Source organism: Leptodactylus fuscus, chromosome 8 (genome assembly GCF_031893055.1).
Source record: "Leptodactylus fuscus isolate aLepFus1 chromosome 8, aLepFus1.hap2, whole genome shotgun sequence".
Taxonomy (NCBI): Eukaryota; Metazoa; Chordata; class Amphibia; order Anura; family Leptodactylidae; genus Leptodactylus; species Leptodactylus fuscus.
Window position 1 is genome coordinate 12,378,509 of NC_134272.1, and position 27,171 is coordinate 12,405,679.

The 27,171-nt window shown below is 47.0% G+C and overlaps 1 protein-coding gene across 4 annotated transcripts; it reads right to left on the reverse strand.

The window, feature by feature from the left end:
* Positions 1-771: 771 nt before the first annotated feature.
* TRAF7 (TNF receptor associated factor 7) lies at positions 772-26,950 on the reverse strand. 4 transcript variants are annotated; one of them, XM_075284981.1, is made up of 21 exons: positions 26,757-26,950; positions 16,983-17,097; positions 14,213-14,270; positions 14,009-14,100; positions 13,029-13,145; positions 12,295-12,387; positions 9,088-9,121; positions 8,629-8,812; positions 8,114-8,242; positions 6,864-7,081; positions 6,564-6,637; positions 6,427-6,475; positions 6,214-6,341; positions 6,053-6,135; positions 5,451-5,490; positions 5,228-5,344; positions 5,031-5,153; positions 4,635-4,754; positions 4,292-4,423; positions 3,916-4,035; positions 772-3,344 (listed from the first exon to the last, which is right to left on the reverse strand). In XM_075284981.1, exons 2-21 carry the CDS (start codon positions 17,058-17,060, stop codon positions 3,330-3,332), a joined length of 2,004 nt encoding a protein of 667 aa, XP_075141082.1. In that variant the 5' UTR covers positions 17,061-17,097; positions 26,757-26,950; the 3' UTR covers positions 772-3,329. The 4 variants fall into 4 exon arrangements, with proteins under 4 accessions (XP_075141082.1, XP_075141078.1, XP_075141079.1 ...); XM_075284977.1 differs by having other exon boundaries at positions 8,108-8,242; XM_075284978.1 differs by lacking the exon at positions 26,757-26,950 and adding an exon at positions 22,481-22,558 and having other exon boundaries at positions 8,108-8,242.
* Positions 26,951-27,171: the final 221 nt, after the last annotated feature.

Genomic DNA, 27,171 nt, shown 5'->3' on the forward strand with positions numbered 1-27,171 from the left:
TCTCCTTATTTTATCTACTGCATTTCAGAATAAGACACAAAAAGAAATGTCTTCTCACTGATCCAAGTCTGGCTAGAAGAAAAACAGCTGCAGCAGGTGCCTCTCCCCTTTACTGTTTGCATAAGGAGGATATAATTAAGCCCAACCCCTAGCTAAGCCCCACCCCTTAAAGGGATTCTACCACTGAATTGCTTTTTTTCTGCTTTAAACATTGGAATAGCCTTTGGAAAGGCCACTTGTCTCTTACCTTTAGACGTGGTCTCCGTGGCGCCGTTCCTTAGAAATGCCGGATGAGCAAATTTACCATATGCAAATGAGTTCTCCGCAGCAATGGGGGCGGGCCCCAGCCCTCAAACGGCAATGGCAGTGTTCCCACTGCTGCCAGAGCGCTCTCTCCAGCGACGCCTCCATCTTCAGCTGCAACGCCGCCTCTTCTGTCTTCCATGTCGGTCCAACCTCCGACGCCTGCACAGTACGCTCCTGTATTGGACTACTTTTTGCGAGGCTGCTCTTGCTCTTGTAGTTCAATACAGGAGTGTACTGCGCAGGCGTCGGAGGTTGGACCGACATGGAAGACAGAAGAGGCGGGGTTGCAGCTGAAGATGGAGGCGTTGCTGGAGAGAGCTCTCTGGCATGCTCATCCCCCCCATGCTGTGAATAAGTTTTCCTTAATGGTACAACCCCTTTAACCCTCAGTCACAGAACTAACCACCATGTTGCCCGTATAATAGAGAACGGCGATGCCGATACCACACACACAGGACGCTGACGCCGCCTTCATTTCAGTTTTATTGGAAATGAATCGCTGATCCTATAATACAATATTTAAAAACCGTATAAAAGAGGCTCAAAACAGTTCGCTTGTGGAAAGTGACGTGTGAACGGAGTGGAGCAGCGACGGCGCTGGCGAGGCGTACCTGGAGGGTCGCTGCTGGCACCACGAGTGCACTCTGGACCCCCCGCAGGTAATGGAGGCGGCTTCAGTATACGTGGAGTGTGATAAGTAGTGTAGAGGAGCGGGCACTTACCCCCCGAAATAAAAAATCACCAGAGGCGAGAAGTCCTGAGGAGATCACTGAAGACCCCTGCCAAGCACTGCACTGGTATCACACTAGTCTCAATAATCCTAGACCCCCCCCAATTCCATGGCCGTCACCCCCTCCCCCATGAGGGTGGCCAAAATTGAAAAAAAAGTCACAAATTTTTGTACAAAAATACAGAATTGTGCAGAAAGCGAAAGTTCAGGGCCTAATAGATCTCCGCTCTGGACGTTGCCCATTTCTGAGAAAGCTGGGTGAGAACCCTCTAGATTGCTGCCCTGCTGTAGGTCACCCAGCTTTTCCAGGCTGCAGACAATTCAGTGACTTTCTTCCGCTGGTGATTTTTCGACCTTTGGGGGGTAAACGCCCCTGAGAGCTTTCCTAGCCGGATATACCCAGGAGCTCCAGACAAGTGCGAAGCAATGAAGGTGATGGAGATGATGTAAGCACCAACCTCGACCGGCGTCAATTAAAATAATGATAAAAATCTACAGTATATACAGTGACGGGTGCACAGTATATACTCACCACGACCTATACAGAGTACACTGTGTGCACTAATACATCGGATACAAAACCGTAGAAATATCCGAGACTAAAAGAAAAGAGAGTCTGAAAACCCCCCCAGCCCTTAAAATGGTACAGACCACCAAACTGAAAGTACTACAAGGCCCAGCATGCCGCCTGCTAGATGTACCAACACTGGACACCTCCAATTATATACAAGCCTGTAGCTCCAGGTTATCATGAAGCTGCTGCGTCCCACTGTGAGCGAGGATCGGTCTCAGGTCACATGATATGGGGGGCCCTGGGGGAGGGGCAGAATTAACACCTGGGGGTCATAGCATAGTCACTTCCTTAAGTGAAGCTCTCCCGGCCCAGACCCCAGGAAACTGGAGGACGAGGGTTATTATTTAGCAGGTGCCGGTTACAATTATAGTCGGCAGACAAAAGGAACGGCTCCTTAAAGGGAGTGTCACCAGATCTGAACATAACCCCCCAGCTGTGCAGATAGATCGGTTGGGGTCACCTGAATATAATAGTGTCTTCCCCTTGTGAATCGCGGCCTCCGTTCCCGAGGCCTCGATTCACAAGGGGAAGACACTATTGTATTCAGGTGACCCCAAAGTATCTATCTGGGGGGCTGGGACGATGTGCTGGGTTCTGGTGACAGAAGACCCTCTCCCAGGAGCGTACAGCGTATACTGTGAGGTGACCGCTCCTCCACACGACTACATTTATTAATGGGGGTCTTTAAAGTGGTTTTCTGTGGACAGGGGATAAGTGTCTGATCAGGGGGGGGTCTGACTACTGGGACACTCAGTGTAGTGACCACTGCGCCATTCTCTTCTACGTCTCCCCGGTCTCCTGGTCCCCGCGGACTGATCGCCATTAGTTAGATACTTTTCCCTTATCTTATGTCCTTTGTGGGAAAACTCCCCCTATCCTCTAAAATGGAAGAATTAGGACCCCCCCCCCCCCCCCCCATACAGGTCCCCCGTCCTCTTCATGTTATACAGCTCATCCTGACAGCCCTCTCCTCAGCAGGGATCAGATGCTTGCGTCCATATTTCCCCCATTACTAGGTACAATGCATATACAGCTCGGCATCCATGACAGTATATGCACTACACATAAGTCAGGAGATGAAGTAAGATGCAAGCAGTGCCCCCTGGTGGAGGGAAGTGCCATAAGCTGTTGAAGTGACAATGGCACCCTCTAGTGGTCTCACCTCAGCTAGTCTGGAGGGGACGTTTCGTAGGATGTACACGAATAGATCTATAAGGCCGTGTCCTGTCGCCAGCGGTCGTGCAGCGATCATGTGTGGCGCCCGCAGCTCTTTATCACATTATATCATCACATTGTGCCCGATGCCCGGGCGGGCCAGGGGTGGAGTGTGCCAAGCTGAAGAAATAGAGCGACTGCAGCCACTATAGAAACCGGACATTGCTCCTTTGGAGCAACCCACAAAGAAGAAAGACAATATGTTTAATCCTTGTCGATAGCGACTTTCCATCCATTGTCTCTTATACTATAATGTCCTGCCCAGTTCAGACGCCATGGCGGGCACAGCTAGGGGGAATTTGAGTTCCAGGATCGCTGCGGTGCCCAAATTCTGAACTGGGAGAGAGAATAATCCAGCCGGAAAGAAACGTCCAAGAGCCTTCAGCATCGCCCAAAAAAGTCCCGATATCAAAAGTGAGATGTCCGTGGCAATATATGGAAGGCTGGCAGAGAAGACTTGGCGGCGGGCCAGGCAGAGGCTACAAAGCTGGTGTTTGGTCTCCATTAGCAGGTCCAGACCTAGGAAAACGGGAAGAATGAGCGATCAGTGTGACCAAAGGCATGGAAAGGGGGGGGGTGATTGTCCTTAGAAGTAGTCACTGACTATACGCAGGATATAGTGGGGTCTGACTTTGCTACGCCCAGCCCCCACCATGCACTGGGATGAGGCCATGCTGCTGTTTTCCTGCACAGTAGGGGGCGCCGGGCTGCGTGGGTTGGGGGCCAAGGGATTGTGACCCCACACAAATGATCCGTTCCAGCTGCCTCTAGGTGCCAGGGTTGGTGTAGTGAGTGGGGAGGACACGCAGGCGGCTCTTATTCTACCACATGTGCCCTCCGTCCACTGCAGCAACTTCTGGTGCCTGGAGGCTGCCAGAACAGCCGATCTGCACAGGGTCTACATGTCAGACCTCCACAGATCACATATCCTGCAGAATAAGCACCAGTCCATGTTATCATTGATCGGTGCAGGTTATGGCCGATGCATCAGCCCATACAATAGTCAGATATGGCTCAGGCTCTCTGATGTGTAATGGCGCCATCTAGTGGCCTTAATATACCAGTTCACCAATTAACAGCCACGACTTACCTTTACTGTACTGTCCACGGCGCCTGAAAATAAGCGTCCTCGGGATACGGCCAATGCGGTGACACTGCCCTGATGTCTCAGCAACGTCTGTGTGCAAATCATGTTATCCATACTCCAGACCTGAAGGAACGAGAAGATCCAGAGTCATGTACAGGAGACAGCCGGGGATCCTACAGCTCAAGCACTGGATTCAGTATTATCCCCTTAAAAGGCACAACACCTAGACGGCCCCTAAATATCTGACTGGTCAGGGGTCTGGGTGTTGTCAGATTCTCTCTCATCCCCAGGGGGTGTATTGTTCTCTTCTGATTCTATTTTCTATGGCAGCCATTGATCTACCAGAGAAGAAGATGAGAAGAAACACGAAGCGACGTACCCGTAAGGACCTGTCGTATGAGGCACTGAAAACCTTGGTTTGGTCGGGCGTGGAGATGACGGCTAAAGCATACACTGTCCCAACGTGACCGGTTAATGTACGGACTTGTTCCTTGGATTCGATGTCCCAGACCTGGAGGAGACAAGAGCAAGAACCGGTGATAAAGGAAGAGAAACATGGAAGCTATGGGGGGAGGGGCAGTAATAACCCTAGGATACATGGTCATGTAGTGCGAGCATAAAGATGGTGGAATAGAAGAGCAATCTCCAACCTGTGCCTCAATCTGACTAGACATCACTCTCCTACATTACCTTTAAGTGAGTAAATGGAGACCCCTACTCACGTGGATGAGATTCTCATACGTTCCGCACACTATGTGGTGGTTGGTGACGGCGATGGAGTAAACGCTTCCTCCAGACGTCTGCAGGACATGGACGCACTCCAGGGTTCTGATGTCCCATATCTGACAAGGACGACACACATTTGGGGATCATTTACGTCCTCCTTACATTTCCTGCTCTTGGGAAGAAACTGATACAACGTGTTAAAGGGATCAGACTAAAACTATGGATGACCTATCCCATGGTCTCCAGTCTCAGACTGGCTCAGACACCCAACAAAATGGCTCAGAAACTGCTTTAAGTTTATTGCAAGGCCTTGGCTGGCAGAGCAGGACATAGGGAGTCTCTTGGCAGCCCTGCACCATGTATAACACCATCACTATGTAGTAACCTCTCACCTTTATGGTCTGGTAGGATCCACTGTACAAGTAGTTCTGGGAGGCCACGAGTGCACGGACCCAGTGGTTAAGGCCGGTCAACTCCTTCTTCAGCTTTAGATCCGTACCCATTATGTCCCAAACCTGCGCCGACAAGGAACATGGCCGTTACGTCTGGTCACTAGATTTATAGTAAACGCACTAAGATGGACACCAACCTTGATGGCTTTCAGGGAGCCGCTGAAGAGCATGTTGTGTGAGGACACGAGGGTGCACACCGGGTTGTCATGTGCTCGGATGGTGTTCACTTTCATGAGCGTTGGGATGTCCCAAACCTGAAACCAGAGACACTCACTATAATGGGAGCAGAAGGGCGCGCTGTGTCCTCCATGTCTAGTACATGTCGCTGCATCTGAGGAACCAGCAGGCGACCATACTCACTATGATGGTGCAGTCCGCGGAGCCGCTGTACAGCTTACTTCTGTAGGATCGGAGGGAAGGAAGGAGAGAAAGTAGGATCAATACAGATGGATGAGACGGATATGGTGTAATAACAGGCTGGCGGAATATCAGTGCGGTATACAGCGCGGGACACATCCGATCAATCATGGCACATAGCATGCAGTCTAATAGGATTGCTAAGAGTAATGGAGGATTATCAACTGATGACATATCCAGGTTCAGGTGAACGCTGTGGACTCTTCAGAGAAAACCAAGCGCAGCGCCGCTCCTTTTATAGTGTGCTTGGTATCGCAGTTCGGCCTATTCGCTTAAATGGATCTGAGCTGCAAACAAGTCACGTGACCAATGAAGATGATGTCACTTATGAAGCGGCGCTATTGAGAGCGGCTACCAGCCCTTCTTAAGAATAGGTCATCAATTCATACAGCCTGGGAAACCCCTTAAAAATACACACAGAAACCCATAGTAGGGTCCCATTATGTATTAAAATGACCCCAATGAGGAGTCCACACTAAGACGTGACTCAATGTCAATCTGCAGATTGGAAAGACAAAAAAAGATTTAACCCTTCTTCCGCTCACCCTTGGATACACAGAGCCAGCACGATGCCGTCATGTCCCTCCAGCGTCTTTTGGCACTTGTAGGTTGTGCAGGTGTCCCAGACCTAGAAGGAGCAGTGAGGGGTAAGTCCGGGGACATACGGATCGGGACCGCACAGGGTCAGCATGGACACAGCTATTACCTTTATGGTTTTGTCAGAGGAGCCGCTAAACAGCAGATCTCCTATGGAGTAGACGCACAGACACCACACGGGGCCCTGGTGCCCCACGAATGTACCCTTACACTTAAATATCTGCTGGGGGTCATAGGCTGCGGAGAAGAACAGACAGTGATGGGTGAGGTGGCAGCGAGGGGTCAGTACCCGTCTGGGGTCACGTCTTCTATTATTACTTACAGCCAAGTATTCCCATGTTCAGCCGAGCGTTGATGTGGGAGAGCTCGTCCTGTAACGCAGAGGGGACAATGTCAGAGGAGACCGGCAGGACGGCAGGGGGGGGGGGGCACTTACTTTCTAGTGTATGTTCAGCTTACATTCAGCATGGACGCGTCTCTTCGGAACTCCATCAAGTCTTCGCTCAGCTTACTCTGGTTCTCGTCCAAGACGTCTATAGGAGAGATAAGAGGATGAGATCAGGAACGACACCACAGTCAGCCTCTAATTATCTGCAAATGGCTGATAACAGAGGAAACGAGACACCGGATCCCGAGGATCATCCCCATAAATGACAGGTTGTATTACAGGATTCATCTCTCAGTACTTCTATTCTAGCGAGTGGGAAACTACAACTCCCAGCATCCTCCAGCCAGGGTAGAACATGAACAAGGTCTTACCAAACTTCAGCTCCAGGTTCTTCTCCAGCTGGTCGATCTTCTCTGAAAGTTTTCCCAGCATGGATCGGAGGAAGGCGATCTCCTGGTCCTTCTGTGTCATGGCCACCTGCATTTCATGGAACCGGTCGTCCGTCTGTTGGAGAAATTCCTTGAGCCCCTCGAACTTGCAGGTCTCCAGATGAGTCTCGTAGGTGTCCTGGTTCCCGATGAACGTGCACCTGGATGTTACATGGGAGAAAGAAAGTGGTCACCGCCATCATATCGCTCCGATACTACACACCATATACTTTATTACTTTTTTCTAACCCCAATTGTGTTTTAGACACTGATGAGCTATTGGATGTATCTGACACCCGCACCCCCACAGATCAGCTGTTCTGAAAGCCTCCAGATGCCAGAAGCTTCTACAGTGGATGGAGAGTGCGAGGGGTCTGCTACTATTTAAGTAATGAGATGGGCTGCAGTACCGCAGAACCACCACTATACAAAGGACGGAGCTGCAGAGCTACCACTATACAATGGATGGAGCTGCAATACCGCAGAACTACCACTATACAAAGAACGGAGCTGCAGAGCTACCACTATACAATGGATGGCGCTGCAGTACCACAGAACCACCACTATACAAAGAACGGAGCTGCAGAGCTACCACTATACAATGGATGGCGCTGCAATAACGCAGAACTACCACTCTACAATGGATGGCGCTGCAGTACTGCAGAGCTACCACAATACAATGGATGGCGCTGCAGTACCGCAGAACTACCACTATACAATAGATGGCGCTGCAGTACCGCAGAACTACCACAATACAATGGATGGCGCTGCAGTACCGCAGAACTACCACTATACAATAGATGGCGCTGCAGTACCGCAGAACTACCACCATACAATGGATGGCGCTGCAGTACCGCAGAGTCACCACTATACAAAGGATGGAGCTGCAGTACTGATACTATTACTTATGTTAACAGGAAAGCCTGTGCACCCCCCCATCCATTGCAGCAGCTGCAGGGTGTCAGATTCCCCACAGATCACATACGGGTGATATATCCTGATAGGTCATCAGTGTGAAAAACACATCTAGGGCCAGAAAAAACAACTTTATTATAGATTATAAATTAGTTACTTTATTATCTACTACTATTATATAGTAATACTACTACCACAGTCAGGGCATGCATTACTTGTACACTGATCCTCCTATAGACTGGGTCACCTATAGTCCCCTATATATAACGTACCCATACTTTGAATGAGGACACTTTATATGCTCGCACTCCTTCAGATGGGCTTCCAGGTTCATCTTCAGCAGCGGGGGGCAGCTCGGATTATTGGGACAACGCACCGGCCGATAGTCACAGCTGCCTTCATGGTCCCTGCAATGACATCATAGAAAGAAATCAGATCAGAAGCCAAAGATAAAGCCCAGGACAGCTCCATCCGGGGTCTTGTGGCCAGGCCAGGTTACTGCAATTCAGCTCCCTCTTATGTAAACAGGACAAGCTCTGGGTTATTTCTGAATTCGGGGGTAACAGCAGAGGACTAGAGATGAGCGAACACTATTCAAAACAGCCGTTTCGAATATCACGTTCCCATAGAAATGAATGGACGTAGCCGGCACGCGAGGGGTTAAGCGGCCGGCCACCGGCAAAGTCAGCATGCCGGCCGCTTCCATTCATTTCTATGGGAGCGTGCTATTCGAAACAGCTGTTCCGAATAGCGTTCGCTCATCTCTAATCCAATCACGTATCAGAATACTTACTTTCTGGCACTTAGTTTAATGGTGAAGGGGCAGCCATGAGGGTCCACTTCGTAGGTCGTTGGCTTCCCGTTGGCGCAGGGGCGACAGCCGTATTTACAATGAATAAAAAGTTCTCCTATCTGTTCGGCGACGGCGATGTTATTCACCACCACCGTTAATTTGGCATTATCCACTGGGCACTTTTCTGGTAGGAGGAGAGAAATGAGCACAAGATGAAGAGGGCAGCCATATTGGAGCGTCAGACACGTACAAGCTACGGGAAACCGCCATGACACCCTGTATACCTATAGAGGAGAGAAGGGAGGACTGAGGCCGGACAGCCACGTGCACTAACCTCACAGTAATATCTTATTCCTACAGGCCCAAGAGAAATAGGAAACAGCTATGGCAAATGCTAAATATCCTACAGGCGCAATGACCGAGAGAGAATCTAGTGATGGAGGAGAAGCCGCTACTTACCAGATGTTAGGGCGCACCTCCGGCAGAACGTATGCTGTGGAGCAGAGAGGACAAGAGTCAGCAGCCATCTATACATCCATGGCCGTCTCCTAGCACATATACATCTATACTGTACTCCGCAGCCAGCCGCAGGGGCTTTACATGGCTATCACATCATCCTCCAATCCATTGTTGTTACATAATCCGTATTGAGGAGGAGGTAATAAAAGATTAACCTATTTATTTTAGCATCAAGCCAATCACAGCGCCACCGAGTGGCTTCATGGAGAAGCGCACAGAACAGGAGAGGACGGCACAGGCTGTGATTGTCATTCCCTGTAGTATAATGGTTCAGGCAGGGCTAGGAAGACAGACTGGGACCGGATTTATATCCCCCAAGGTGGTCAATATCGTAACAGATGTATTAGAGAGCGCATTCGCCTGTACACGTGCAATATACTTTTGCCTGTTCTCTCCAAAAGGAGTTATCTGGAGCGCCAATTCATCTTCACAGGACAATGACATCATGTCATAAGTAACGTGTCCATGCTGCTGGTCGGTCCCGTTAAAATAAATCCCATGCCCGGCTACTAAACAACGTACGGCGCTGTCCTTGGTAAGCAGCAGCTCTTATATCGGTAGGTAATGGCCGCTTGTCAGTCCTAGCAGTCCTAGCTCCTCCATCTTGATATGGATGCTGGGGAGGGGGGGTTGGCTCTGTGATCCAGTCACTATCCCCCTTACACTGTGCATGTTTCTCAGAGAAGCTTGGGGGTGGTCAGTCCAGTCACATGACCCTAAATTGGCGGCCACTTTAAGGCAAGAGCTCTGTGTGGATGGAGAATACTGCTTGTCCTGACAAAGAGGGCAGTGGGTACTACAGTGAGAGATCTGAGAATGTAATTGCATATTGTGCCTTTTCCTGCATATTGGTGACAACAGACTTAAAGGGGGTTTCCTGGATTTAAACTAAGGATAGACCATCCATATCTGATCTGTTGGGGTCTGAGACCGCAGCATTTGGGCGAGCACTGCAACCTTCTCACCGAATACAAAGCACAGCGCCATACATTGTATAGTGGTCGTGTTTGGTATTGCAGCTCAGTCCCATTCATTTAAATAGGACAGGCCACATGACGAATGACATTGGTGTCAAGAATGTGACACTCACCCAACTCCACTCCCAACAAGCAGCTGATCGGTGAGGTGTGTGTGTGTGTGTGTGTGTGTGTGTGTGTGTGTGTGTGTGTGTGTGTGTGTGTGTGTGTGTGTGTGTACCGCCTCCCCCCCCCACATTGGATGGATTGCATTGGACATCAATATGCAAGTCCTGGAAATCTCTTTTAAAGCCGCCAACCCCTTTAATTAAATCTATTTCGATTAAGAATAAAAAAACCAAACCCCCAAACAGTGCATGTAAAAACTACCCCTCATCCCACACAAAAACCAAGACCCCCAAAATAATACGGGATAGAAAGAAGAAAAATCATTGGGTTCCAGAACTGCTGAGATGAAAAATTGAAAAACTTTGTGGTCCTGAAGGGGTTAAAGCTGCACTACTTCATATATACACACAGTCTCGGTATACGGTATACGCCGCATACTTGTCACGAGTCCACTGGCTTTCTCAGAATCTCTGCCATTTCTCAATCACTTCCCCGCTTTCGCTTCCTCTTTACAGTTCTCACTTCTGGATTCTGAGGAAGGTCCGTCTTGGCGCGGACTACGCCGGATACGTGACTCTTAGACTTTCACTGTGTGTTCTGGCCAGAGAGACTTCTATAGGACCCCCTGAGATAATGCAGCTCCCTGCCCCCTTCCTGTGCTGGGTGCCGGCTGTGAAGCAATCCTGGGCAAGAAACTGAGCGCTTCCTGCCACAGGACTTTCCATGGCTCGGCCAGCGGGGGGAGGGCTAACAGCTGACCTTTAAGAGAGGAGTTGCAAAACCGAGCCATTAAAGGGACACTAACCTTCAGCCAATCCCATCTCCAATAAGGCTAGGCCTGCAAAGCGACTAGGTGGAGCAACGTCAAGGCACTAAAATTTTAAGCACAGATGGATTTTTTTTTGGGGAAAACCCTTGGGATTGCAACGAGACTCCATTCACTGACATTGTGAAGGCTCAGGGCGATCTTTGATCATACAGTGGGTGTCATAGCCTGTTACTAATGTTCTATCACTCTCTGTTATCACACAGGTCTGTAGTATGGAGGGATGATGGGGATTGTGGTTTACTTGCATTGGTCAGCAACTGTCTGCGCTCCAGCTGTTGCCAAACTACAACTCCCAGCATGCTCTGTCCTCTCCTATGGGAGTTCCAAGGGCAGCAGAGCCAGTCAGTGTTCATGCTGAGACTTGTAGTTACACAACAGCTGGAGCGCTGAAGGTGACTGACCCCTGATCATTACTGATGAGGCAGCGAGTTTGGCGCCCTCTACCTGGACGCGGATTATTTCCTCACATAGGACAGGGGTCACTGGATATGAGAAGTCCCTTTCACCATTTTCCCAGCAAGCTCTGAGAACAGATGTGAAAGTTCAGTGTAGCTACAGGTGCAGCGAGCCGGCCGCAGCCAAGACGCGCTGCCGACTGCCAAACCACACACGGCCGTCCGCTGCGCACACAATGCCAAAAGCCGGGTCTGTCAACACAGGCATCGTCCAGGGATACGAGAGCAGGCTGAGACTGCCGCAAGGCTGGTAGACTTGTTCACAGAACTGCAAATATATTGCAAAAATACAACCCCTGCCGCCAGCTAGCAGTGCATGCTGGGAGTTGTAGTGCTGCAACAGCTGGAGATACATAGGATGGGAAACACTGGTCTAGGGCAGGGGTCAGCAATCTTCACTAGTCCAACTGTTGTGAAACTACAATTCCCAGCATGCACCATTCACTTCTATGGGAGTGTCAAGACGAAGCAGCGAACGTAGGCATGCTGGGAGTTGTAGTTTCTCAATGGCTGGAGTGTCAAAGGCTGTCAATCCCTGGTCTAGGCAATTCTCTGTACAAGTCTCTCTACTGTCCCGATTCTGATGTCTGTTATTTACACTGATACATTGTACCAAACCTCCTAAGGACTAAGGCTGCGGTCACACTAGTGTTAGGGGAACGCTTTGATCTCAAACCCCCCCCACCCGATATCTAGTAAAAGTTGCAAAACCTCCCATTAGACAATAAAACAGGCTTGAAGTACATAAGTGGACAATCCCTTTAAGTCGGTCACTTACCCCACACGTGGTAATAACAGGGTCTTTAAAAACACTGCAACACAGCTGACAGCAAAGCTTCACCGAGGGCTGCTCCGCAAACACCAGAGGGTCCTGCATGGGCACAGAGGACAGGTGTGAATGGTGCTGTACGCCGGCCCTGATATACTCTGGTATCGTAGGACTTCCTGCTGTCATATACACAACTAGTCATATGACTATTATATCATTACATCTACTTGAGATTAGCAGATGGCGGCCATTTTTTCCTCCCCTAACCTCCAAAAAAATTCCAACTGGTAAAGTAGTGTAATACTGCCCCCTCTCTGCAGTGGTCAGCAGGGGTTACAACAGTCTGGTCTAATAATCAGAAACCAACCAGAACTGTGCCAAGGACGTGTCTCTGTTCAGAAATACTTGTGTTCCCCATAATAGTCAAGGACATGTTTTTTGTCCCTCTGTTGTTACTCCTGAAAATGTGTAATAAAAAAAGTGATAACTGGCATTTGCCGTCTGTCCCTAGATAATCCAATCAGTACGGGCAGTGTCAGACCCAATGGTAACACTCCTGGGTTAATTTAGACAGGAGGAATAACAGAGGAACACCACAAAGCAAAAAAAAAAAAAAAGAAGATTCCTAAAAATTCTCATTTTATGGGAATAGTATTGCCAAGGCCTCTCGCTTAGCGGACCCTTTTCTGGTTGCCAAAGGGGTTTTACCCGACTACTTACAGCTCTTAAGATTTTCCGCTTACCGGTTCTTCCTCTTCTTCATGGAGTGAGAAGGTGGAGCGCAAGGGCATGTTGGACTCGGAGTGCAGGGAGCGGACAGATATGGCGGAGTCCGAGCGCCGGGAGGTGCTAATCGGAGGCTGCAAAGACAAGAAACCCAAGTGGACGCAACCATGAGCAACGCAAAATGATCCAGTTCAATGTCCATCAGTCCTGCCCAGCTCCGTCATCCGCCCATGACCCTCAGGCCCTCCTCCGCCGGCTCTAGGCGGCTCACATCTTATAAGGATTAGGTGGAGGATCCCTGTAGTATCTCAGCTGATCTCAGGGTGTCAGCCCCAGTCACCCGCATTGCCTCTAAGACCACCAGCAGCTGCGAGGCTCCGAGGACCCTATATAGCAGCGGCCGCTCCGCTCCGGGTCCTGGCAGCGCTGCCCAGAGTGTATATGCAGACACTTCCTCCAATTCAATTCAGTCAGCTTGGCTGCTTCCTGCTGGAGATGTGAGGAGGCCGGGGAAGGAGGGGGATATATAGAGAGCAGAGGGGGGAGGCAAAAGGGGAATATATATTGGGAATGATAGTCCCACTGGGCTGGTGCCAGCAAGGTTTAACCCCTTTGTGGTCAGGTAGCTGTTGTACTGTTTATATATTGATGGTGTCTTGCACAGGTCTCTGTATGGCTCAGTTTTAGATGGTCATGGCCACTATACTGGTTCACACTCCAGCACTGCATTCTGGGAGGTATTGGCCATCAGAAGTGCAGAGCTTGAGCCCCCTTGCCAAATCTGTACATATCCCCTTCCCCCTCTGGCAGCTGACTGTACAGTCCCCTCTTTATGTCCCCGGCAGCTATCCTGCCATGTACTACAGAGGCTCCGATGCTTTCCTGACAAGCGGCACAAAAAGCGATTTCTTGCAGAATTGAAACGTAACACCTCAGCGGCCCAGGGCCCATGTAATGGAGGACTGGCCACAACTGGACCTCCGAGCTTACTGCTTACCATGACATCATCTTCATCGCGAGGGGAGAAGGTTAAGGTACTGGATGAGGAGGGCGTCCTGCGGTGCTGCTTGAACGTGTTTGTACCGTCCGCTGTAGAAAACAGACAGAGCCCCTTTAATATTGGGGTGGGGGAACCATCATCTATTCTAGAACATACTACAATAAGCTACAAGCGGAGCAGGGCGGGAGGCCACAGCATTACCTTTAGTGATGGTGGTCACCGCTGTGAAGGCCGGGCCAAAGGTGGTTTCCATTCTGGTCTAGGAAAAGTAAGAAAATGGAGACAGGATTAGAAATAAGGAGAAGAGGTCATGGGGGAGGGGGGTGCAGGAAATTAGGGAGAGAAAGGGGGAAGAATAAGGGAGAGGGGGATACAGGGATATGGATATATATGAGGGGGGGATATGGATATATATGAGAGAGGGGAATGATGGATATACATGAGACAGGAGGATATGGATATACATGAGGATATGGATATACATGAGACAGGAGGATATGGATATATGAGAGGGGGGATATGGATATACATGAGACATGAGGATATGCATATACATGAGACAGGAGGATATGCATATACGTGAGACAGGAGGATATGGATATACATGAGACAGGAGGATATGGATATACATGAGACAGGAGGATATGGATATATGAGGGGGGGGATATGGATATACATGAGACATGAGGATATGCATATACATGAGACAGGAGGATATGGATATATGAGAGGGGGGATATGGATATACATGAGACAGGAGAATATGGATATACATGAGACAGGAGGATATGGATATACATGAGACAGGAGGATATGGATATACATGAGACAGGAGGATATGGATGTACATGAGACAGGAGGATATGGATAAATGAGAGGGGGGATATGGATATACATGAGACAGGAGAATATGGATATACATGAGACAGGAGGATATGGATATACATGAGACAGGAGGATATGGATATACATAAGACAGGAGGATATGGATATACATGAGACAGGAGGATATGAATATACATAAGACAGGAGGATATGGATATACATGAGACAGGAGGATATGAATATACATAAGACAGGAGGATATGGATATTCATGAGACAGGAGGATATGAATATACATGAGACAGGAGGATATGGATATATGAGAGGGGGGATATGGATATACATGAGACAGGAGAATATGGATATACATGAGACAGGAGGATATGGATATACATAAGACAGGAGGATATGGATATACATGAGAGAGGATGATATGAATATACATGAGACAGGAGGATATGGATATATGAGAGGGGGATATGGATATACATGAGACAGGAGGATATGCATATACATGAGACAGGAGGATATGGATATATGAGAGGGGGATATGGATATACATGAGACAGGAGGATATGGATATACATGAGACAAGAGGATATGGATATACATAAAAGACAGGAGGATATGGATATACATAAGACAGGAGGATATGGATATACATGAGACAGGAGGATATGGATATACATGAGACAGGAGGATATGGATATACATGAGACAGGAGGACATGGATATATACGAGACAGGAAGATATGGATATATATGAGACAGGAGGATATGGATATACATGAAACAGGAGGACATGGATATATATGAGACAGGAAGATATGGATATACATGAGACAGGAGGATACGGATATACATGAGACAGGAGGATACGGATATACATGAGACAGGAGGACATGGATATACATGAGACAGGAGGACATGAATATATATGAGACAGGAGGATATGGGTATACATGAGACAGGAGGATATGGGTATACATGAGACAGGAGGATATGGATATATATGAGACAGGAGGATATGGATATACATGAGACAGGAGGATATGGATATACATGAGAGAGGAGGATATGAATATACATGAGACAGGAGGATATGGATATATGAGAGGGGGGATATGGATATACATGAGACAGGAGGATATGCATATACATGAGACAGGAGGATATGCATATACATGAGACAGGAGGATATGGATATATGAGAGGGGGATATGGATATACATGAGACAGGAGGATATGGATATACATGAGACAGGAGGATATGGATATACATAAGACAGGAGGATATGGATATACATGAGACAGGAGGATATGGATATACATGAGACAGGAGGATATGGATATACATGAGACAGGAGGACATGGATATATACGAGACAGGAAGATATGGATATATATGAGACAGGAGGATATGGATATACATGAAACAGGAGGACATGGATATATATGAGACAGGAAGATATGGATATACATGAGACAGGAGGATACGGATATACATGAGACAGGAGGACATGGATATACATGAGACAGGAGGACATGAATATATATGAGACAGGAGGACATGGATATATATGAGACAGGAGGATATGGGTATACATGAGACAGGAGGATATGGGTATACATGAGACAGGAGGATATGGATATACATGAGACAGGAGGACATGGATATACATGAGACAGGAGGATATGGACGTAAAATGTCTGAATATGTTGATGCAACACAAGTAAGGTAAATAATATATGGAGTAAGGGAGGTAAGAATACAGCGATAACAGGAGGAAGACAGATAGAAGGATATAAGAGAGAGAAGGAGAAAGAAAAAGGTGAATATGTTAATAAGGAAGAAAAGCATAAGGTTAAAGGAAAACAGAAGGATAAAGAAGAGAAGGATACGAGGATAAGAGATGATACTACAGGGATAAAAGAACATAATACTCAATAAGAGAGACAATGATAATGGGAAGGAAAAGGTTACAGAAGGGAAGATATGAGACGTGACAGAAGAGAGGAAGAAAAAAGTTAGAAAGAGTCGGGAACACAAGGAAAGGGAACGGAGCAAATGTCACATGTCCCGTAAGTGTTATATGGTGGCAGTCATAAAGAAAGAGCAGGTAATAGTGGGGAGAAAAGGCCGGTACCCCGTTGGTGTTTTCTGGTGGGATGTTCGTGGCACCAGCTGAAAAATGATTGAATCGTAGATTCTTACTCGTGGTCATAATCTACGCCGACATCTTTGGGCCGCACGAAGGACCTCTGTGGGGACAGAAGAGGAGACAACAGGGATTACAAAAATCACAGAATACAGTGTAGTCAAGACATAGGGGGCAGTATTATAGTAGTTATATTCTTGTACATAGGAGCAATATTATAGTAGTTATATTCTTGTACATAGGAGCAATATTATAGTAGTTATATTCTTGTACATAGGGGGCAGTATTATAGTAGTTATATTCTTGTACATAGGAGCAGTATTATAGTAGTTATACTCTTGTACATAGGAGTAGTATTATAGTAGTTATACTCTTGTACATAGGAGGTAGTATTATAGTAGTTATATTCTTGTACATAGGAGCAGTATTATAGTAGTTATATTCTTGTACATAGGGGCAGTATTATAGTAGTTATATTCTTGTACATAGGAGCAGTATTATAGTAGTTATACTCTTGTACATAGGAGTAGTATTATAGTAGTTATATTCTTGTACATAGGGGCAGTATTATAATAGTTATATTCTTGTACATAGGAGTAGTATTATAGTAGTTATATTCTTGTACATAGGAGCAGTATTATAGTAGTTATATTCTTGTACATAGGAGTATTATAGTAGTTATATTCTTGTACATAGGAGGTAGTATTATAGTAGTTATATTCTTGTACATAGGAGTAGTATTATAGTAGTTATATTCTTGTACATAGGAGCAGTATTATAGTAGTTATATTCTTGTACATAGGAGTATTATAGTAGTTATATTCTTGTACATAGGGGCAGTATTATAGTAGTTATATTCTTGTACATAGGAGCAGTATTATAGTAGTTATATTCTTGTACATAGGGGCAGTATTATAGTAGTTATATTCTTGTACATAGGAGCAGTATTATAGTAGTTATACTCTTGTACATAGGAGTAGTATTATAGTAGTTATATTCTTGTACATAGGAGCAGTATTATAGTAGTTATATTCTTGTACATAGGGGCAGTATTATAGTAGTTATATTCTTGTACATAGGAGCAGTATTATAGTAGTTATACTCTTGTACATAGGAGTAGTATTATAGTAGTTATATTCTTGTACATAGGAGCAGTATTATAGTAGTTATATTCTTGTACATAGGAGCAGTATTATAGTAGTTATATTCTTGTACATAGGGGCAGTATTATAATAGTTATATTCTTGTACATAGGAGGTAGTATTATAGTAGTTATATTCTTGTACATAGGAGTAGTATTATAGTAGTTATATTCTTGTACATAGGAGCAGTATTATAGTAGTTATATTCTTGTACATAGGAGCAGTATTATAGTAGTTATATTCTTGTACATAGGGGGCAGTATTATAGTAGTTATATTCTTGTACATAGGAGCAGTATTATAGTAGTTATATTCTTGTACATAGGAGCAGTATTATAGTAGTTATATTCTTGTACATATGAGTAGTATTATAGTAGTTATATTCTTGTACATAGGAGACACCCACTTTCATAAAGCAGGAATCGCCTCAGAGCAGTAGTCTCTCCCCTTTTGTCACTCCCATTGTTTGCTGATACAAGTGCACTACTCAGCAGGGGGCGACAGTGAGCACAGTAAAAGCTCCCTCCAGGATACAGAGTATAATATCTCGGCTCCATAATAAGGCAGAACACTACTTTGCAGAGAGTCTCTACCATTCATCTCGAGGATATTTACTGTCAGTACGGATTTTGGCTGAGCTCGCTCCCCTGGCACACATAATATATCTGGATACGCAGGGTTGGTTCTGATCTACGTGTGACTTTCAGCAGAAGGGAAGGCTGTGCTGCGGGGGGCTCTGGGGGGCTGTATAGCGGGGGTGCACACAGATCCGCTCTCTATACATTCCCACAGCTTGTTTTTATTAAACTCTCTTGGACAGATCTCACGTGGAGACGGCAGTAACAAACAAAGGCGGTTTCCACGACACGGCTCGGGACCATACGCTTGGATATCCCAATGATTAGTACTTGGGGCTTTCTCACATACCGTAAAACTCACAGAGGGGCTTGCAGGGGATTCCTAGTGAAGGTTCTTAAAGGAATAGTAAACCCAATGTTTAGTTAATGGATGTCATAGGGTCCACAAAGTGGTATGAATGGAGTCTGAGCAGACGGCCCCGGGGAACACACCCATAGGCACTCTGTGTGCCGCCATAAGGTGCTTGCTGTGTAACGGGCCCAGATGCGCGGTCATACAATGTTTTGTAGTGGCGGTAAAGTAAACCCTCCTTATACACAGCGTTCCAAATTATCATGCAAAACAGATCTAAGTGTCATAAAGATGTAATTTTCATCTTTTCTATGGATGAGCCCAATTAAAGGAAACCTACTTAAGAAGGGCGATCCCCATTATTAAGCAGGTCACATGATTCCAAAAATATGGATAAGAAAACGGATCTCTCTGTTGCCGAACAAAAGCATCAAATACTGCAATGCCTTGGACAAGATGTGAAAACATTAGATATTTCACAAAAACTTAAGCACGATCATCGTACTGTGAAGAGATTTGTGGCTCGTTCAGAGCACAGATGGGTTCGTGCAGATAAAGCCACGATGAGGAAATTCATCCGCTTAAGAGAGCGCCTGCTAAAATACCATTACAAAGCAGCAAACAGGTATGTGAACCTCAAGATGTAGGATCCTCCAGAGGCTTGTAGTTGTGCATAAACCTGCCCAAAACAGGGCTCACAGGCAGAAACGGTTGCAATGCGCCCAGACATATAGGATGTTTATGGATGAGGGTCGTGCAATCCTCGATGGTCCAGATGGATGGAGTAGTGGATGGTTGGTGGATGGCCACCATGTCCCAACAAGGCTCAAACATTGGTGGCGGAGTCATGTTTTGGGACAGAATCATGGTGGGCTCCTTTAGGGTCACTGAAGGTGCAAAATATATAGAGATTCTGACTGACCGCTTTCTTCCATGGTAGGACTAGAAGCCCCGTGTCTTCCATAGCAAAGTCATCTCACGCAGTAAAGAAGATCTCCGAGACATTGACTGCTATGGCCATAAAAGGAAAGAAGTTCATGATGTGACCACCGTCCTCCCCTGACCTCAGCCCGATGGAGAACCTTTGGAGTATTCTCAAGCAGAAGATCTATGAGGGTGGGAGGCGGCTGACATCAGAACAGCAGCTCTGGAGGGGACTCTGACACCCTGCAAAGAAACTATCCAAAAACTCACAAGTTCAATGGATACAAGAACGGTGAAGACGATATCACAGAAGGGTTCTAGGAGTTTAAGGCTGCAGTGTAAGCTTTGGTAGACACATATGATGGGAAGCATAGCGCAGCGTGCAGCAGAATTTTCCAATACGTTAACAGATGTTATGACTGAACCCGACAGACTCCTTTATACGTTAATGGTCAGGTGTGAACATAAGCTAACCTGACCAGTATACCAGTCAGTATGGTGGGCACAGCACATTGGCAGAGGTGTCCTCAATGATGTGATTTGTTGACAGCAATAAGCCCGGGTCATGGTCCGAGTGGTCAGTAGTTTGGATTATCTGGTGGAGAAGGAATCTGTGCTGTGTAAACTATGGCAGAGCGGTGTGGAAACAGCAGCGCACTAGTGATAGGGAGTAAGTGACCGGTCTGAGGGCAGAGAAACCCGAATACAAAAACTAGGGCCGTATGTGAGAGGAGACAATGTGAGCCAGGCCGCAGAACAGTCTATCTAATGTACTCAGCTTCTATATCACCTGGCAGCGCCACACCTGTCTATAGGCTGTGCCAAGTACTGCAACTCAGTCTCAATGGAGTGATACATTAACCTGATACATGTGGCACAGACCGTGGCTGAACATAACAACAATGTCCTCGGCTTTCTGTCAGCAAGCTGACCCAACAGCAACACAACACCCAATAGTCCACATATACCCCGGGTCAGCAAATCAAACTCCAGCTCGAATGGCTCTATTCATCTTAAAGAGGACCTTTCATGGTTTGGGGCACAGGCAGTTCTATATCGGCTTTCCCGATCTGTGCCCCGGGTAAAGCGCTATCGGTCCCGGTACAGTAGCTCTTTACCGTCAGAAGGGCGTTCCTGACAGTCAGGCAGGTATGTCCTTCTCCACAGCAGCACCTATGGTTCTGACTGTAAAGAGCTACAGTACCGGGACTGATAGCACTTTACCCGGGGCACAGATCGGGAAAGCCGATATAGAACTGCCTGTGCCCCAAACCATGAAAGGTCATCTTTAATGACAGGAGAAGCCACAGAGGAAATAGAACATAGATGGGATGTATAGATAGATAATTATATAGGAGATAGATAGATAGATAGATAGATAGATAGATAGATATGAGATAGATAGATAGATAGATAGATAGATAGATATGAGATAGAGAGATAGATAGATAGATAGATAGATATGAGATAGATAGAGAGATAGATAGATATGAGATAGATAGATAGATAGATAGATATGAGATAGAGAGATAGATAGATATGAGATAGATAGATAGATAGATAGATAGATATGAGATAGATAGATAGATAGATAGATAGATAGATAGATAGATAGATATGAGATAGATAGAGAGATAGATAGATATGAGATAGATAGATAGATAGATATGAGATAGATAGATAGATAGATAGATAGATAGATATGAGATAGATAGATAGATAGATAGATAGATATGAGATAGATAGAGAGATAGATAGATATGAGATAGATAGATAGATAGATATGAGATAGATAGATAGATATGAGATAGATAGATAGATAGATATGAGATAGATAGATAGATAGATAGATATGAGATAGATAGATAGATAGATAGATAGATAGATAGATAGATAGATAGATATGAGATAGATAGATGATAGATAGATAGATGGATATGAGATAGACAGATATCCATTTACTATCTATATATTACATATATATTATCCATACATTACATGCACATAGTCTATACACTGTATCATATGAACATTACACACTACGTTACATATTATCTATATTACACATACATTATCCATATACATCACACGTACATTATACAGTATATTACATGCACATTATTCATATACAACATCTCATTATTATTATCCATACACTATATTACCTGCACAGTATATTCCATGTACATTCTCCATATATCACAAGTACATTATCCATATACTATATTACATGTACATTATATATATTCCGTGTATATTATCTATGACATATAGAACCCATGTTCTTGCTCAGTAAGACGCCGCTGACTTGTATCCCCACCAGTGTTTCCTTGTACAGTCTCCTCCTCAGGGTCAGCCAGGACTCGGCCCCCTTACCCTGCAGTATATTTGCCCCCCTATGACACTATTACACCTGGCGGGGGGTATCCCTGCCCTCCACTAGGCCTCTCAGCAGGTATTTGGGAGGGACGTCTCCTTGCAGCCTCCATACCTTGTCCTAGAGCAGGACGTCCCTTGTGATCCTCAGCACAAGATTTCACAAGCAGTGTGTGCGAGCGCTGAGCGTGCGGCAGGGAGTGATGTAAACACTAAGGCATGCTCAGCAGTGGGCGAGCTTAACTAAGAGCGGAAAATCCCTGGCAGGAGCCACACCAAGTACTGGAGAGCGGGGAGGGAAGCTGCAGCGCCCCCACTGTACAGGGTGACAACTCACAAGACACCCCAATAACACACACCCTTAGAGGGGTTATACAGGATTAGAGAATCAAAGCTGCTTTCTTCCAAAACCAGCACCACTTCTGAGTACTGGTCGTGTTTGGTATTGCAGCTCAGTCCTAGTCACTACCATGGGGCTGATCTGGACACCAGACACAACCTCTTTATTAGTAATATGTGACATGGGCTCATTTATCTCATTGGGTGCACTTGTCAGAGCAGCAGTTTGTGCTCCAGAGCTGCCCCTCCGGCAAACTTCTTCAAGGGATTCTCCAGTTTTGCATTAAGTTTATTGAAAACAAAAGCAAAGTTTGTACACAACAGTTGCTGGTTTCAATAAACTTTATTGATACAAAACCAGAAATGACATTAAAGAAGGGGCTGAACTTAAAGGGATTTTCCATGAGTAGAAAAACATGGCTGCTATCTTTCAGAAACAGCACCATAGCTGTATATGGGTTGTGTTTGGTATGGCAGTAATACCACACACAGCCTGTGGACAGGGGTGGCGCCGTTTTTTGGAAGAAAGCAGCCATGTTTTTCTAATCCTGGACTTAAGTAAACATCTAGAAAGTTTAGGATGGGTGCTAGGAACACCCAGTAATTTCTAGAGGAAGTTCCAGATAGCCAAACGCTTATTCTCTAGTGGCCACTAGAGGGGAAAAGTAGAATTACATGTTGGCTATTGATATAAAAGTATTACAAGGATGGGTCAGAGCTGCTAGAGCCCCGCTCCGGCTCACACAGGGGCCCCGCTCCGGCTCACACAGGGGCCCCGCTCCGGCTCACACAGGGGCCCCGCTCCGGCTCACACAGGGGCCCCGCACATATACAGATTGGGGTTGTCACCACATACAGTACTGAACGTTAGAGAGAGGACAAGACTAGAAGAAATCAACCATTAACTACAATAAACAGGACGCAGTACACATGGAGTCACGTAGTCACGAACAAGGAGTTTGCCATGAGCGGCAGCGCCACCTACAGTCACTGCAGAAAACTGACTCAAAATATACAATCACAGAAAGACCTGAACTGCAGGCGCAGTTATGTCAGCCCACAGGTGCTTACATCTATAGAGGTGTGGATTATGGGGTTGTACAGAAGTTGAAGTGTGTATAATGATGTGCTGCAGCAGCTGAAGTATGTATCATGGGGTTCTGCAGCAGCTGAGGTGTGTATTATGGGGTTCTGCAGCAGCTGAGGTGTGTATTATGAGGTTCTGCAGCAGCTGAGGTGTGTATCATGGGGTTCTGCAGCAGCTGAGGTGTGTATTATGGGGTTCTGCAGCAGCTGAGGTGTGTATTATGGGGTTCTGCAGCAGCTGAGGTGTGTATTATGAGGTTCTGCAGCAGCTGAGGTGTGTATTATGAGGTTCTGCAGCAGCTGAGGTGTGTATTATGAGGTTCTGCAGCAGCTGAGGCGTGTATTATGAGGTTCTGCAGCAGCTGAGGCGTGTATTATGAGGTTCTGCAGCAGCTGAGGCGTGTATTATGAGGTTCTGCAGCAGCTGAGGTGTGTATTATGAGGTTCTGCAGCAGCTGAGGCGTGTATTATGAGGTTCTGCAGCAGCTGAGGTGTGTATTATGAGGTTCTGCAGCAGCTGAGGCATGTATTATGAGGTTCTGCAGCAGCTGAGGTGTGTATTATGAGGTTCTGCAGCAGCTGAGGTCTGTATTATGAGGTTCTGCAGCAGCTGAAGTATGTATCATGGGGTTCTGCAGCAGCTGAGGTGTGTATTATGAGGTTCTGCAGCAGCTGAGGTCTGTATTATGAGGTTCTGCAGCAGCTGAAGTATGTATCATGGGGTTCTGCAGCAGCTGAGGTGTGTATTATGGGGTTCTGCAGCAGCTGATATGTGTATTATGAGGTTCTGCAGCAGCTGAGGCATGTATTATGAGGTTCTGCAGCAGCTGAGGCGTGTATTATGAGGTTCTGCAGCAGCTGAGGTGTGTATTATGAGGTTCTGCAGCAGCTGAGGTGTGTATTATGAGGTTCTGCAGCAGCTGAGGTGTGTATTATGAGGTTCTGCAGCAGCTGAGGTGTGTATTATGAGGTTCTGCAGCAGCTGAGGCGTGTCTTATGAGGTTCTGCAGCAGCTGAGGTGTGTATTATGAGGTTCTGCAGCAGCTGAGGTGTGTATTATGAGGTTCTGCAGCAGCTGAGGTGTGTATTATGAGGTTCTGCAGCAGCTGAGGTGTGTATTATGAGGTTCTGCAGCAGCTGAGGCGTGTCTTATGAGGTTCTGCAGCAGCTGAGGTGTGTATTATGAGGTTCTGCAGCAGCTGAGGAGTGTATTATGAGGTTCTGCAGCAGCTGAGGAGTGTATTATGGGGTTCTGCTGGGATATTGAATCATATAACACGCACTGAAGCTGCTGAAGAACCTCACTTTAAATAGAAACTGAAAACTAAATGTACAGTAATCAGGGGACCGATTCTGCAAATGACATAAGGGGCATCTCAGCAGTGCCGCTTATCTCTATTCAGTTGTCAGGGTCGGATAAGAAAACATAATAATTAGATGTCCACTGATCTGTATGAGGCAGAACGAGTAGTCCAGTGTATATACCGGCGCTGTCCTCACCCTGTACAGTCTCATCTGATCACTTCTAATTGCTATAATTTGGTGATAAACCTGAATAATCCAGAAAAACTTCACAGCACTGAAGTAATTTTACAGAAAATTCCTCGTCATTCCCAGCCCCCAGTCTTTCTGCCATCTATACCCTCAGAGCTCCAGCAATCTATAGCCTCCAGTCATCCCCAGCCTCAGTCCTCTTGTCACCTATAGCCTCCAGTCATCTATAGCCTCCAGTCATCCCCAGCCTCAGTCCTCTTGTCACCTATAGCCTCCAGCCATTTGCAGCCTCAGTCCTCCTGTCACCTATAGCCTCCAGTCATCTATAGCCTCCAGCCATCCCCAGCCTCAGTCCTCCTGTCACCTATAGCCTCCAGCCATCCCCAGCCTCAGTCCTCCTGTCACTTATAGCCTCCAGCCATCCCCAGCCTCAGTCCTCCTGTCACCTATAGCCTCCAGCCATCCCCAGCCTCAGTCCTCCTGTCACCTATAGCCTCCAGTCTCAGTCCTCCTGTCACCTATAGCCTCCAGTCACCCCCAGCCTCAGTCCTCCTGTCACCTATAGCCTCCAGTCATCTCCAGCCCTCCAGTCACCTATAGCCTCCAGCCATCCCCAGCCTCAGTCCTCCTGTCACCTATAGCCTCCAGCCATCCCCAGCCTCAGTCCTCCTGTCACCTATAGCCTCCAGCCATCCCCAGCCTCGGTCCTCCAGTCATCTATAGCCTCCAGCCATCCCCAGCCTCAGTCCTCCTGTCACCTATAGCCTCCAGCCTCAGTCCTCCTGTCACCTATAGCCTCCAGCCATCCCCAGCCTCAGTCCTCCTGTCACCTATAGCCTCCAGCCATCCCCAGCCTCGGTCCTCCAGTCATCTATAGCCTCCAGCCATCCCCAGCCTCAGTCCTCCTGTCACCTATAGCCTCCACCCCCAGCCCTCCTGTCACCTATAGCCTCCAGTCACCCCCAGCCCTCCTGTCACCTATAGCCTCCAGTCTCAGTCCTCCTGTCACCTATAGCCTCCAGTCACCCCCAGCCCTCCTGTCACCTATAGCCTCCAGTCTCAGTCCTCCTGTCACCTATAGCCTGCAGCCATCCCCAGTCTCAGTCCTCCTGTCACCTATAGCCTGCAGCCATCCCCAGCCTCGGTCCTCCTGTCACCTATAGCCTCCAGTCACCCCCAGCCCTCCTGTCACCTATAGCCTCCAGTCACCCCCAGCCCTCCTGTCACCTATAGCCTCCAGTCTCAGTCCTCCTGTCACCTATAGCCTCCAGCCATTGGCAGCCTCCGGTCCTTCGTGTTTTCTTCACCCTCAGTCCTCCTGTCAGTTTCAGCCTCAGACATAACACACAGTCCTAGGTAACAGCGCCCCCTGTCGCCTCCCTCTACACCACAGCCCCCTGGATAGTCTCCCTCATCCCCGGGCCCCCACATTACCCCGCACCCGGACCCCGTCACCTCCATCACAAACTCACCAATCCGCAGCCATGTTTTCCGGCTTCCACTAGCAGCTCAGCAGCCCCTCCCCTCACTCTCAGACACATTCCGGGAATTCCCCTTCCAGCAGCAGCATTCTGGGAGTTGTAGTCCAGCCGCAGTTCCGCCTCCTCTATCACTTACTGATCCTTCTCACAATCCGAACTACAAATCCCATCAGAGCTTGCAACGCATCATTATCAACCAATAGGATTGCCTTTTATACGTCAGCTGACCCCCTCGTCACTATTGGGGAGGAGCTGTGGCTTTACTCCTCTCTAACTCCCTAAAATTTCCTCAACAGTGACTGGAGGCAACGAAGGCTTTTCATTGGCTACATTGTTACCACGTGTTTATTTGGACCAATGGGCGCGCAGTGATAGGTCTCTATATAATTTGGGCGCAGCGTGTGCT